This window comes from Heptranchias perlo, chromosome 2 (assembly GCF_035084215.1).
Source record: "Heptranchias perlo isolate sHepPer1 chromosome 2, sHepPer1.hap1, whole genome shotgun sequence".
Lineage (NCBI taxonomy): Eukaryota > Metazoa > Chordata > Chondrichthyes > Hexanchiformes > Hexanchidae > Heptranchias > Heptranchias perlo.
The window spans coordinates 157,430,888-157,445,695 of NC_090326.1; the positions used below are offsets into that span (position 1 = coordinate 157,430,888).

The 14,808-nt window shown below is 42.2% G+C and overlaps 1 protein-coding gene across 1 annotated transcript in view; it reads left to right on the forward strand.

Moving 5' to 3' along the window:
• Positions 1–996: 996 nt before the first annotated feature.
• The window catches only part of LOC137299329 (tetratricopeptide repeat protein 21B-like), a 130,161-nt gene continuing 116,349 nt past the window's right edge, over positions 997–14,808 (forward strand). The window contains exons 1-3 of the mRNA XM_067967987.1: positions 997–1,068; positions 5,846–5,975; positions 13,461–13,571. Coding sequence (XP_067824088.1) covers positions 1,042–1,068; positions 5,846–5,975; positions 13,461–13,571 — 268 coding nt within the window. The 5' untranslated portion in view covers positions 997–1,041. The remainder of the gene's footprint in view (positions 1,069–5,845; positions 5,976–13,460; positions 13,572–14,808) is intronic.

Sequence of the window (14,808 nt, forward strand, 5' to 3'; positions counted from 1 at the left end):
ATAGCATAGATGCATTTAAGGAGAAACTAGATAAACATGAGGGAGAAAAGACTAGAAGGATATGCTGATAGGGTTAGATAAAGTAGGGTGGGAGGAGGCTCGTGTGGAGCATAAACACCTGCAGGGACGTTTTGGGCCGAATGACCTGTTTCTGTGCTGTACATTCTACGTAATGTGTTTTGACAAAAAAAATGCCTGTAGCCGCCTGAAGAAATTTCTGTTTTGACTCGTTCTGTCAAATCGAAGTTGGAAGTTTCAAAATTGAGTAGTCAGAAATCAGAACCTTAGGTCTCAATTATACACAAGTGACTAAAGTCTGAATAAAATTGCTCATCGCGTTTGAATTTTAAATCATCAAGCAAATTTTAAATCATGCAGTATCAAATCACTCTCTCTTCCTAACAGCACTGTGGGAGAACCATCACCACACGGACTGCAGCGGTTCAAGAAGGCGGCTCATCACCACCTTCTCAAGGGCAATTAGGGATGGGCAATAAATGCTGGCCTCGCCAGCGACGCCCACATCCCGTGAACGAATATAAAAAAAAAATGAAAGTAAATGAAACTTTGTAACTTCACGCCTGAATTTCAACAACAACAAAAAAAAAATCTTGACTCACACCGTGGTTCTAAAGTAAACACTCGTCACTTTGAAAGAATGGGTAAAGTTTCGAAAAAGTTTCTCCTCCTCGCCCCCCCCCCCCCGGGGGGTGGTCTAACGCTCTCTGGCGCCCCCTGCTGCCGACGTCGCCTCGCGTCCCACGCCGGCCTTTGTTGTGTAGCAACGAGCGGCTGATTAGCAACCGAGAACGGGCGGTTGTCCCAGCAGACCACCAGGCAAGAGGCATTTTTTTTTTGTTGGTCTGGGCGTTGCTTTATAACATGCTTTCTAATTTCCGTCATTACTGCAGCATTTTCGTTTTAACGCTGATTGTAGCGATAATTATTGTTTATTATTATTTCTTTTTTTTGCTTTTCTTGTTCTAACCACAGAACGTTAGAAAAGGCAGCCATCCTCTCACCTGTGGGGGAAAAAAAAACATGGCAGGCAGTGAGTCAGCCACTTTGGTATGTTGAAACACGTTGGGCGCTATTTTAATCACAGTTTGCTTTTTTTTAAAAAAAAAAATGAATAATATTTTGAGTCTGTTTCATCTGGCAGTGCTTATAACCAGGATCACTGGTTTACGAGCCAAGTTCAACTTTTATCATCAGCTTTCAGGATGTTTTTGAAAAATGTGCCTATCCTTTTACAATAATCAGTGCCACTCAATTCATGGTGATTGAATCCACTCAAATATCGTTACATGGAATTCCATAGGTTTTTGCCGAATTTTGGAGATTGTATTCCACAATTCGTCCAAAAAACCTCAAACTGGAATCCTTGGCTATAAGTTGTAGATTTAGAATCATAGAAATTATAGCACAGAAAGAGGCCATTTGGCTCTTCAACTGGAGTTACGTGCTGTAGTCTAATTTTCCCGCCCTTTCCCCATGTCCTGGAAAATTGTGGGGCTAGAATTTCTGCAGGGGTTCTACCCCATAGAATTTACTTGTTTAAATCATAATCATAGAATCATACAGCACAAAAGGAGGCCACTCGGCCCACCGTGTCTATGGCAGCTCTTTATTTAAATCAATTTGTTTAAAGAAAATGCTCCTGAATATTAACTGTGTACCTGTTCAGAGTTTCCTCCTTTGGGAATATTAGAGTTCCTCTCTAATAATTTTTTTGATAAGCCTGCAGTAGTGATGTCACAAAACAAGCCTAATCTTCTGATTCCTCTATTTAAAAATGTTCTGATTCCTTTATTTAAAAAGGGAGCTAGAACAAAACCAGGGAACTATAGACCAATTAGCTTAACGTCGGTGGTAGAAAAGATAATAGAATCCTTACTCAAAGGTGTAATAGAAAAAAAATCTAGAAACCGAAAATATAATTAGGGCCGGATGGCCTACTTCTGTGCTGTAACCATTCTATGATGATAAAGGATAGTCAGCACAGATTTCAAAAGGGAAGGTCATATTTGACCAACCTTATTGAATTTTTTGAAGAGATAACAGAAAGGGTAGACAAAGGTAATGTAATAGATATTTGGATTTTCAAAAGGCCTTTGAATAAGTGCGCCACAATAGACTCATGGCTAAGGTCAGACCATGTGGAGTCAGGGGACAAGTAGCAGAATGAATAGCAAGCTGGCTACAAAACAGAGAATAGGGGTTAAACGTTGTTACTCAGACAGGCAAAAGGTAGGAAATGGTGTTCCACAGGGATCGGTGCTGGGACCACTGTTGACCATTTACATAAACGATTTGGACTCGGGAATCGGAAGTACAATTTCAAAATTTGCGGACGACACCAAATTGGGAGGTATAGTTAATACTGAGGAGGACTGCAACAAAATACAGGAAGACATTAATAAACTTGCAGAATAGGTGTGTAATTGGCAGATGAATTTTAGTATAGATAATTGTGTAGGAAGAATAAGGAGGCCACATACACCTTGGAAAATAAGAGTCTAAATGGGGTAGAAGAGCAGAGGGATCTGGGGGTACAGATACGTAAATCACTAAAAGTAGCAACATAGGTTAATAGGGCCATTTTAATAAAAAGCAAACAAAGCATTGGGGTTTATTTCTAGAGGGACAGAATTGAAAAGCAGAGAAGTTATGTTAAACTTGTATACAACCTTGATTAGACCACGCTTGGAGTACTGTGAACAGTTCTGGTCTCTGTGTTATAAAAAGGATATAGAGGCACTAGAGAAGGTGCAAAAAAGATTTACTAGGATAATACCAGAACGGAGAGGTATACCATCAGGAAAGATATAGCAGGCTGAAGCTCTTTTCTCCAGAAAAAGAGAAGACTGAGGGGTGACCTGATAAAGGTCTTTTAAGATTATGAAAGGGTTTGATAGGGTAGACGTAGAGAAGATGTTTCCACTTGCGGGGGAGACCAGTACCAGGGGCCATTAGAAAATCATAATATGATTAGGCAGAGCCAACATGGTTTTATGAAAGAGAAATTGTGTTTGATGAATCTATTAGTTTTTTGAAGATGCAAATAGAAGGGTAGAAAAAGGGGAACCAGTGGATGTAGTGTATTTGGATTTTCAAAAGGTAGTTGATAAGGTGCCATACAAAAGGTTGTTACACAAGATAATGGGTTGGGAGTAATATATTAGCATGCATAGAGGATTGGTTAATGGACAGAAAACAGGGAGTAGGAATAAACAGGTCATTTTGAGGTTGGTAGGCTGTAACTAGTGGGGTGCCGCAAGGATCAGTGCTTGGGCCTCAGCTATTTACAATCTATATTAATGACTTGGATGAAGGGACCGAGTGTAATGTATCCAAGTTTGCTGACGATACAAAGCTAGGTGGGAAAGTAAGACACAGAGTCTGCAAAAGGATATAGACAGATTAAGTGAGTGGGCAAGAAGGTGGCAGACAGAGTATAATTTCGGGAAATGTGAGGTTATTCACTTTGGTACGAAGAATAGAAAATCAGAATATTTTTTAAATTGTGAGAAACTATTAAATGTTGATGTTCAGTGGGATTTGGGTGTCCTTGTACACAAAACACAGAAAGTTAACATGCAGACACAGCAAGCAATTAAGAAAGCAAATGGTATGTTGGCCTTTATTGCAAGGGGGTTGGAGTAGAAAAGCAAGGAAGTCTTGCTACAATTGTACAGGGCTTTGGAGTACTGCGTACAGTTGGATCTCCTTACCTAAGGAAGGATATGCTTGCCTTAGAGGTGGTGCAATGAAGATTCACTAGATTAATTCCTGGGATGAGAGGGTTGTCCTATGAGATTGAGTAGAATAGGCCTATACTCTCGAGTTTAGAATAATGAGAGGTGATCTCATTGAAACATATAAGATTCTGAGAGTTTGACAGGGCAGATGCTGTGAGGCTGTTTCCCCTGGTGGAGAGTCTAGAACTAGGGGGTATAGTCTCAGGATAAGGGGTGGGCCATTAACGACTGAGATGAGAAGAAATTTCTTTACTCAAAGGGTTGTGAATCTTTGGAATTCTCTACTCCAGAGGGCTGTGGATGCTCAGTCATTGAATATGTTCAAGACTGAGATCCACAGATTTTTGGACTCTTAAGGGAATTAATGGATATGGGGATCAGGAGGGAAAATGGAGTTGAGGTCGAAGGTCAGCCATGTCTTATTGAATGGCGGAGCAGGCTCGAGAAACCATATGGCCTACTCCTACTCCTATTTCTTATGTTCTTATAAATATAAGATAGTCACTAATAAATCCAATGGAGAATTCAGGAGAAACTCCTTTACCCAGAAAGTGGTTAGAATGTGGAACTTGCTACCACAAGTAGCAGTTGAGGCGACTAGCATAGAAACATTTAAAGGGAAGCTAGATAAACACATGAGGGAGAAAGGAATAGAAGCGTATGTTGATGGAGTTAGATGAAGAAAGGAGAGAGGAGGCTCATGTGGAGCATAAACAGTGGCATCAACCTCATGGGCCGAATGACCTGTTTTTGTGCTGTACATTTTATGTAATTTCCCTTTTTCATTTTTTTAAACAATATATATGAAATGTTATTTACGAACAATCCACTAAAAAGTAAATGTCAGTAATCTAATGCCAGATTTGTATTCCTTCACTGAGGACATTGTCATTACTTGTTAAATGAAAGGAGTATCTTCGCTGGCAAAATCTACCATAATACCTGCTGCACAAAAAAAAAGAAAGAACTTACGTTTATCAAGTGCCTTTTACAACCTCAAGATGTCTCAAAGCGCTTCCAAGTACTTTTGAAATGTAGGAAAACAGCAGCCAATTTGCACACTAGGTTTCACAAACAGCAACGAGATAAATGACCAATTAAACTGTTTTAATGGTGTTGGTTGAGGGATGAATGTTGGCCAGGATACCAGGTAGACAACCCCAGCTCTTCTTTGAAATAGCACCACGGGATCTTTTACAACCACCAGGGAGGGCAGATAGGGCCTCAGTTTAACATCCCATCCAATGGAGAGCACCTCCAACAGCACAGCACTCCCTCAGATTGCACTGGGAGTGTCAGCGTAGATTTTACACTCAAGTCTCTGGAGTGGGATTTGAACCCACAACCTTCTGACTCCAAGGCGAGAGCTCTACAATTGACACTATAATGTCAGTAGCAGCAGACTGGACTCGATTCAAATAATTGTAAATAACATTGCTAGGGGATGCAAGTGACTCAGTAGGTAAATACACCCTGTGGCATGTTAGTAAGCCATACATTAAAAAGATAGACGCTTCCCACGCTTGATCCCTGATCTGTGCTGAATGGGATGAACTCTGCCAGGGCCACAGTGGGGATGCTACTGTTGATTAAGTATTCGTTGTCACAGACCAGATGCACCCAGTAATCCTTGGTGAGTTGTTTGCTTACTAAAAGTGGGCGAAGGAATGCTATCGCTTTGTTTGTGAGAGGCATCGTTGCATGCCCTGCACTCCGGTATCCTATGACTGGATCTGGTCTTCCCGATAGGTCTCTGAACCCATCCCTGGGCCAACAGTCGCTTATATAGTTGGAGCACCTGGCATTTCTTGTGTCACCCCATGTGTTCTCACCCTGTGGGACTGGAGATTGGGACTAAGTGGACTAGCCTTTCAGAGAGCTGGCACAGGTGTAATGGACCAAATGATGACCTACTGTGGTGTAATATTCTGTGATTAGACTGGGTGGCTCATGTGCGGAGAATACCAGCACTGGCTCGATGGGCCAAATGACACGCTAAGCCACACTATGTGTAACATTCTGTGCGCTATTGTATACGGTATATTCATAACTTTTGGTATATTTTTCCTTTGCTTTGAATTCAGGCATCGGTAGCTTACTACTGTCAAGAAAAATACTTCAACCACGTGTTAAACGTTGCTAATGAAGAACTGAAGAAGTGCTGCAACGAACCTTTGCTGCTTTTCTTCAAAGCTTTCGCGAATTTAATGGAAGGTAAACAAAAAAAAACAGCTTCCTAAGAAATCAGGATGGACTTTCAGACCTCGGGATAAGATTGTTCCTCTGTAGCACTTGGGTGTAAAGCATCTCCCGGACAGAACACATAGAGGCAAGCCGTGCCGGGGAGATCATATGCCCATAACAGAGCCTACACAATTATTCTGTCCATTCATTTAAATATGTGGAGAATCGGGTGAACATCTTTGTGAGCACGTGATCCTCCGTCAGTCATAATATCAGCCGTAGCTCAGTGGTAGCACTCTGTCAGAAGGTCGTGGGTTCAAGTCCCACTCCAGAGACTTGTGCACAAAATTCAAGCTGACATTCCAGTGCAGCACTCTCAGGTGGATGTAAAAGACCCCATGGCACTATTTCGAAGAAGAGCAGGGGAGTTCCCCCCAGTATCCTGGCCAATATTTATCCCTCAACCAACATTACTTAAAAAAACTAGATGACCTGGTCATTATCACAAGGTTTGAGGGCAAATTGGCTGCCCCGTTTCCTACATTACAACAGTGACAACGCTTCAGAAGTACTTCATTGGCTGTGAAGCGCTTTGGGCCGTCCTGAGATCATGAAAGGCGCTATAGAAATGCAAGCCTTGCTTTTTTTTTCCATGTCCGACCTTCCTCCATGCATTTCACCCAGGTGATACTTCATGCCCAAATCAGCTATGGCTCATTACAACAGTGACAACACTTCCTGAGGTCATGTAAGGTGCTATATAAGTGCAAGTCTTTGTTTTTTCTTTGCAAAATTATCCCACTTGAGTGTCAATTGGAAAAGTGCTCCATTCCCCAGTGACTAAGCATCTATAAAGAAAATAAAGCACATTCCTCTCAAACTTTGGTATTGACTTCCACTTAACATATCCCTCCAGCGGCATGCCTGAGTCCAGGAACTCACTACGTTAGATACTAAATACTAGATAAGAGCTGAATTCCAGAGGTGAGGTGAGAGTGACTACTCTTGACATCAAGGCAGCATTTGACCATGTGTGGCATCAAGGAGCCCTAGTAAAATTGAAGTCAATGCGAATCAGGGGGAAAACTCTCCAATGGCTGGAGTCGTATCTAGCACAAAGGAAGATGGAAGTGGTTGATAGAGGCCAAGCATCTCAGTCCTAGGACATCGCTGCAGGAGTTCCTCAGGTCAGTGTCCTAGGCCCAACCATCTTCAGCTGCCTCATCAGTAACCTTCCTTCCATCATAAGGTCAGAAGTGGGGATGTTTGCTGCTGATTGCACAGTATTCGGTTCCATTCGCAACCCCTCAGATAATGAAGCAGTCCATGCCCGCATGCAGCAAGACGTGGACAACATCCAGGCTTGGGCTGATAAGTGGCAAGTAATATTCGCACCAGACAAGTGCCAGGTAATGACCATCTCCAACGAGAGAGAGTCTAACCACCTCCCCATGACATACAATGGCATTAACATCGCCGAATCCCCCACCATCAACATCCTGGGGGTCACCATTGACCAGAAACTTAACTGGACCAGCCACATAAATACTGTGGCTACAAGAGCAGGTCAGAGGCTGGGTATTCTGTGGCAAGTGACTCAGCTCCTGACTCCCTAAAACCTTTCCACCATCTACAAGGCACAAGTCAGGAGTGTGATGGAATGCTCTCCACTTGCCTCCACCTGGATGAATGCAGCTCCAAGAACAATCAAGAAGCTCGACACCATCCAGGACAAAGCAACCCGCTTGATTGGCACCCCATCCACCAGCTTAAACATTCACTCCCTCCACCACCGGCGTACCATGGCTGCAGTGTGTACCATCTACAAGATGCACTGTGGCAACTCACCAAGGCTTGTTCGACAGCACCTCCCAAACTCGCGACCTCTGTCACCCAGAAGGACAAGGGCAGCAGGTGCATGGGAACAACACCACCTGCACATTCCCCTCCAAGTCACCCACCAGCCCGACTTGGAAATATATCGCTGCTCCTTCATCGTCGCTGGGTCAAAATCCTGGAGCTCCCTACCTAACAGCATTTTGGGAGAACCTTCACCACATTGGACTGCATCGGATCAAGGCAACGGCTCACCACCATCTTCTCAAGGGCAATTAAGGATGGGCAATAAATGTTGACCTTGCTAGCAACGCTCCCATTCCATGAATGAATTAAAAAAAACTTGGGCATGAACTTGATATTTTGTTCCATAGTGCAACATATTACTACAGAAATGCCTCACCCATTGGCCATCCACATTTTTCATTGAGATTCACCGATTGAGAAGACTCCTAAAGTGTTAATTAATGATTCTTTCCCTGGATTTACTTTCTCATTTATTTTATCCTTCCTCTTTTCAATACCACTCCCCAATCTCTGCTTATCCAATTTCAAGGACTAATTATTTATGATTTCACGCTTCCTTGCCTGTCAAGAGTGCACCTGGGTGTGAACCATGCACAATTTTCCAGGTGCTTAAATTAATGAAGAATGAAAGAATTTGTATTTATATAGCACCTTTCACAACTTCAGTTAAAAGAAAAAGCATACAACATGGCAAAGATTACTGGTAAGCCCGAAGATTGGGAAAACCTTAAAAACCAGCAAAGGATGACTAAAAGAATAATAAAGAGGGAGAAAATAAATTATTGAGAGTAAACTAGCAAGAAATATAAAAACTGACAGTAAAAGCTTCTACAAGTATATAAAAGGGAAGTGGGCAGCTAAAGTAAACATTGGTTGCTTAGAGGATGAGACTGGGGAAATAATAATGGGAAACAAGGAAATGGCAGTGGAATTGAACAGATATTTTGTATCTGTCTTCACAGTAGAAGACGCTAATACCAATAATAGTAGAAAATCAAGGGCAAGGGGGAGGGAGGAACTAAAAACAATCACAATCACTAGAGAAATAGTACTAGGTAAACTAATGGACCTGATGGCTTGCATCCGACGGTCTTAAAGGAAGTGGCTACAGAGATAGTGGATGCATTGGTTGTAATCTTCCAGAATTCACTAGATTCTGGAAAGGTCCCAGCAGATTGGAAAACCGCAAAAGTAACATCTCTATTCAAGAAGGGAGTGAGACAGAAAGCAGGTAACTATAGACCAGTTAGCCTAACCTCTGACATTGGGAAAATGCTAGTATCCATTATTAAGGAAGTAGTAGCAGGACATTTGGAGACTCATAATACAATCAAGGAGAGTCAACATGAAGGGGAAATCATGTCTGACAAATTTATTAGAGTTCTTTATTGGAGGGCAGGGTGGATAAAGGGGAACCAATGGATGCAGTATATTTGATTTCCAAAAGGCATTCGATAAGGTGCCACATAAAAGATTACTGCACAAGATAAGAGCTCATGATGTTGGGGGTAATATACTGGCATGGATAGAGGATTGGCTAACTAACAGAAAACAAAGAGTCGGGATAAAAGGGTCATTTTCAAAATGGCAATCTGTAACTAGTGGGCTGCCGCAGGGATCAGTGCTGGGGCCTCAACTATTACCATATATATCAATGACTTGGATGAAGGAAGCGAATGTCTTGTGGCCAAATTTGCTGATGATACAAAGATAGGTGGAAAAGCAAGTTGCGATGAGGACACAAAGTGTCTGGAAAGGGATATTAACAGGTTAAGCGAATGGGCAAAATTTTGGCAGATGGAATATAATGTGGGAAAATGTGAATCATCCACTTTGGGAGGAAAAATAAAAAAGCAAAATATTATTTGAATGGAGAAATACTACAAAATGCTGCGGTACAGAGGGATCTGGGTGTCCTCGTACATGAAACACAAGAAGTCAACATACAGGTGCAGCAAGTAATCCGGAAGGCAAATGGAATATTGGCCTTTATTTCTAGGGGGATGGAGTATAAAAGCAGGGAAGTCATGCTACAACTGTACAGGGTGCTGGTGAGACCACACCTGGAGTACTGCGTATGTTCTGGTGCCCTTATTTAAGGACGGACATATTTGCATTGGAGGTAGTTCAGAGAAGGTTCACTAGGTTGATTCCAGGTATGGAAGGGTTGTCTTATGAGGAAAGATTGAACAGGTTGGATCTATACCCATTGGAGTTTAGAAGAATGAGAGGAGATCCTATTGAAACATACAAGATTCTGAGGGGACTCGATAGGGTAGATGCTGAGAGGATGTTACCCCTCATGGGGGAATCTAAAACTAGGGGGCATAATCTCAGAATAAGTGTCGCCTGTTTAAGACGGAAATGAGGAGGAATTTCTTCTCCCAGAGGGTCATGAATCTTTGGAATTCTTTACCCCAAAAAGCTGTGGAGGCTGAGTCATTGAATACATTCAAGGCTGAGTTAGACAAATTTTTGATCAGCAAGGGAGTCAAAGGATATGGGGAAAGGGCAGGAAAGTGGAGTTGAGATAAAAATCAGATCAGCCATGATCTCATTAAATGGCGGAGCAGGCTCGAGGGGCTGAATGGCCTACTCCTACTCCTATCTCTTATGATCTTTTAGGACTTCCCAAAGCACCGTAAAGCCAATTAATTACTTTTTCAGTGTAGCCACTGTTGTAATGTAGGCAAATGCAGCAGCCAATTTGCACACAGCAAGGTCCAACAAACATCAATGCTGAAAAGACCAATTAAACTGTTTTAGTGATGTTGGTTGAGGGATAAATATTGGTGAGGACCAGGGGGGGAAATCCCGTGCTCTTCTTCGAAATAGTGCCATGGGATTTTTTACGTCCTGAGAGGGCCGACGGGGCCTCAGTTTAATGCCTCATCTGAATGACGGCACCTCCAACAGCGCAGCTGCCCCTCAGTAATGCACTGGAGTGTCAGCCTAGATCATGTGCTCAGGTCGCTGGAGAGGGGCTTGAACCCACAACCTTCTGACTGAGAGAAGAGTGCTACCAATGCGACAAGGCTGATACATTAATGTCAGAAGGTAGTGGGTTGAAGCCGATCTCCAGAACTCGAGCACATAGGCCTGGTTTTTCCAGCGGGAGGTGCATGTCTGGTGGGGGAGAACTCCCCTGCTCTTCTTCGAATAGTGCCATGGGATCTTTTATGTCCACCTGAGAAAGCAGACGGGGCAGGAATCGGGGTTCAGGTAAACTAGATGTTGGGGTGGGGTGGTGGGGAAAGGCTTATACCTGGAATTTCCGTGGATTTCTCCCATCATAATGTTGCTGGACGATCAGCGGAAACCCCAGAGAAGCAGCGTAAATGGCCACTTACGTTGTTTCTGCAGTATTTCTATCAAAGTTACGGTGGGAGATCGTGAGAACTACGCGGAAATTTTATCCCGAAGTCTTTAAATACGAATTAGCTCAGGTTGTAGGGTGGGCAATGGGGAGAATGAGAATAACATCAGGTAAATTAACATAACGAGGGACTGATTAATGTAAGAAAATTAATAAGGACTTCTATTAAGTGCCTTTAAAAGAATGCTACAAGCACTTGGAGCAAGATCATTAAATTAGTTAGAGGAAGGTGTAGCAGTAGGTAATTTTGGTGCAACAGGGATTACAGAAAGGTGGGTCATCCCAGATAATGGGAATAAATTCAATTTCAAAGACAGAAGAGGAAGAAGGGCAGCTATAATGTTCAGGAAAAATGGGAATTGAGGAAGGTGAATATCTCAGGAGAAGGCACAAAATGAAATAGTATGGCTTGAGTTAGCTGACAAACGGAGGACTGGATTAACAACGGGGTTGTCTGCAACTTCCACCTACAACTCCCTAGCGGCATAAAGATGATGACAACATATTATGTGCTGAGATAAGAAGGATATAATAAAGACACTGATTGAAAGGATATAATAAAGACACTGATTGAAAGGATATAATAAAGACAATGATTGCATTTACACAGTCCAATAAACAGAATCCCTTAATGAAAATAAAACTGAACTAGTGAATGTGGCACAAAGTCATCGGTCGATAATCCCACTATGGGTAACTCGGATGTAGGGCTAGTTCTTACCAGTTATTAGGATAATATCCATAATAACAGTCACTGCATTTCAAAAGTAATTCATTAAATGAAGCGCTTTGAGACATTTCAACATGATAAGGTGCGATTATCAATGCGTTCTTTCTTTCCCCTATATCTATACAAGTATCCTGTACTTATTTATTTATATTATTGTTTAATATAGAATTGGAAGACTCTCAAGGGAATAGTGACATAAGGTGTAAGGGGGGTGAGCTATGAGCACTGAGGTAGAGTGTAATTACAGTATGATTTTCTGACTCCGAGGTGAGAGTGCCACCAATGAGCCAAGGCTGGCATGAGTCCGTGTCCATCGGCCAATATATCCTTCCTGAGGTGCGATGCTCAAAACTGAACGCAGTACACCAGATAGGATCTGACCAAGCCTTTGTACGACTGAAGCATAACTCCCTCCCCTTCGTATGGGCCCAAGTTGAATTCCTGGCCTGGGCTGAGCTAGTTGACTTCAGCTGGGATGGTGATGGGGGGCACTGTCCCTGGGTTAGAGAAGGAGAAATTGGTTCCTACTTCTGATCACTAACCCACCCTACTGGGAATGCAATATGTGGATGGCGGGTGAGAGTAAGATTGACTCAGCTCTGATGCACCGTGCAGTCGAATAACCCGCCGACACTCACCGTTAAGACTAAGACATGAATAACCTGGGCAAAATACCAAACGGCACCTGATACCTGTGGAACTATACCCAGTAAGAAGTCAATGTCTTCAGCAGAGGAGGGAAGGGTGATTTTAGATGCATTTAAGTACATGAGGGTGAAAGGAATAGAAGGGTATGTTGATAGGGTGAGAAGAAGTAAGGTGGTAGGGGGCTAATGAGGAGCAGAAACACTGGCACAGACCAGTTGGACCGGAGGGCATGTTTCTGTGATGTAAAATTCTATCTATTCCACCCCTTCGAGATAAAGGCCAACGTTTTGTTAGCTTTTTCGAAAAGTTTTTGTGCCTGTGCATTAGCTTTTTAGTGATTTGTGTACCTGGACACCCAAAGCCTTTTGCTCCTCCACAGTTCCTAGACATGTCTCTCAGAAATGTCTTAAAGTACTCCACATGCAATAAATTATTTTGCAGTGTAGTGACTGTTGTTCTGTAGACAAACACAACGAACAGCAATGAGATGAAAGACCTGCTAATATGTTTTGTGATGGTAATGGTTGAGGGGGGAATGTTGGAGCAAAGCACCAGAGCAACTCCCTCCTCTTATTCAGGTGGTGTCACGTGATCTTTAACATCCAATATAATCAACAAAATAGACAGATGTGGTGTTAGTATAACACCTTATCCAAAGGACAGCACTTCTGACAATACAGCTCCCCGCTTAATGTTGCATTGGAGTGTCAACCTAAATTGTGCACTGTAGTCCTGTACTGGGGCGTACTGTAACTCAAAGGCAAGAGTCAACCAACTAAGCCAAGCTGAAACTGTGGACGTACTGATGGGACAATTAATGTACTGGAGAGATAGGCTTCAATGGGCTGAATGCACTTTTCTCATCCCTGTTCTTAAAGGTGTGCCACTACTTTCACAGGTCATACCCAAGAAGCCATCAGAGACCTCGAGGCAATCAAGAGCAAGCCAAATGTTTCACTGTGCTCGATTATCGCCCTCATTTATGCGCATAGAAAGAGCTCAATAGTTGGTAGGTGCTTCAAGATTTATTATGCTCTCGTTTAATTCTGCCCACCTGGAACTGTTAATAGAATTCACAATAAATATGAACAGGCACAGAGAGCTGAAATATTCATGGGATTCACTGCTATATATAACTTCCTGGAGAAACACATATATAGTTGCTTCTTGAATCCTGTTTGCTTCAATGGCTTTCTGGATAATTTTTGCTACAATTCCATTACCCTTTTGTAATATTATTAGTATCAATTTGTGGATCTCCTGTTGTTCACGGTAAATTGGAGTGTACACTGTTTCATAAGGACAGAGGCATTATACCATGTTTTGCGCAATGTATTATTCACAGCGAAGGTGCAGCCATGTGTAACAGCACTGTCCTTTTGAGGCCACCAGGTCTTATTTCTGTAATTATATTCACTTCCTGATTAATTTCTTTTATGTCTTAGTTAGGCTAGGTCAATTGAAAATTTCAGAACTGAGATTGATAGATTTTTATTAGGCAAGGGTATTAAGGGAACCAAGGTGGGTAAATGGAGTTTAGATACAGATCAGCCATGATCAAATTGAATGGCAGAACAGGCTGAGGGGTTGAATGACCTCTTCCTGTTCCTATGTTCCTAGGTACATTCTGAAGTCAATTTGAAATTGTTCTCTGGGAAAGTTTCTTTGAAACTACAGGGAAATGGCTATCATCTTTTTTTTAAGCGTGACACAGAAATTTGCATGTGTGACAAAATGTGACACCTGAAGTAGAGGAAGAGGACCATTATCACAACAGTGGACGAGGACAAAATTCCAGTACTACAAAGGAACCTAAAAAAATAAGTCAAGGGGAGGAACTTACTGGATTTAGTATAAGTTTAAGAAAATGGATATGGAGAAAAATAATGGGACTTAAGATAGATAAATCTCCAGGACCTGATGGTTTCCACCCTAGGGTATTAAAAGACCAGGTGGGGAAATTGCAGACGCGTTAATCAGAATTTTGCAAAGCTCTCTAGATTTGGGAATTGTGCCTTTGGATTGAAAAATTGCAAATGTCACTCCATTATTTAAGACAGGAGAGAGGGAGAAACCAGGAAGCTACAGACCTGTCAGTTTAATGTCAGTTGTGGGGAGGTTACTGGAATCTATCATCAGGGACAGAGTGACTGAACACTTGAACAAGTATGAGCTGATCAAAGAGAGTCAGCATGGATTTGTGAAGGGTAGGTCATGTCTGACTAATCTAGTTGAATTTTTTTCAG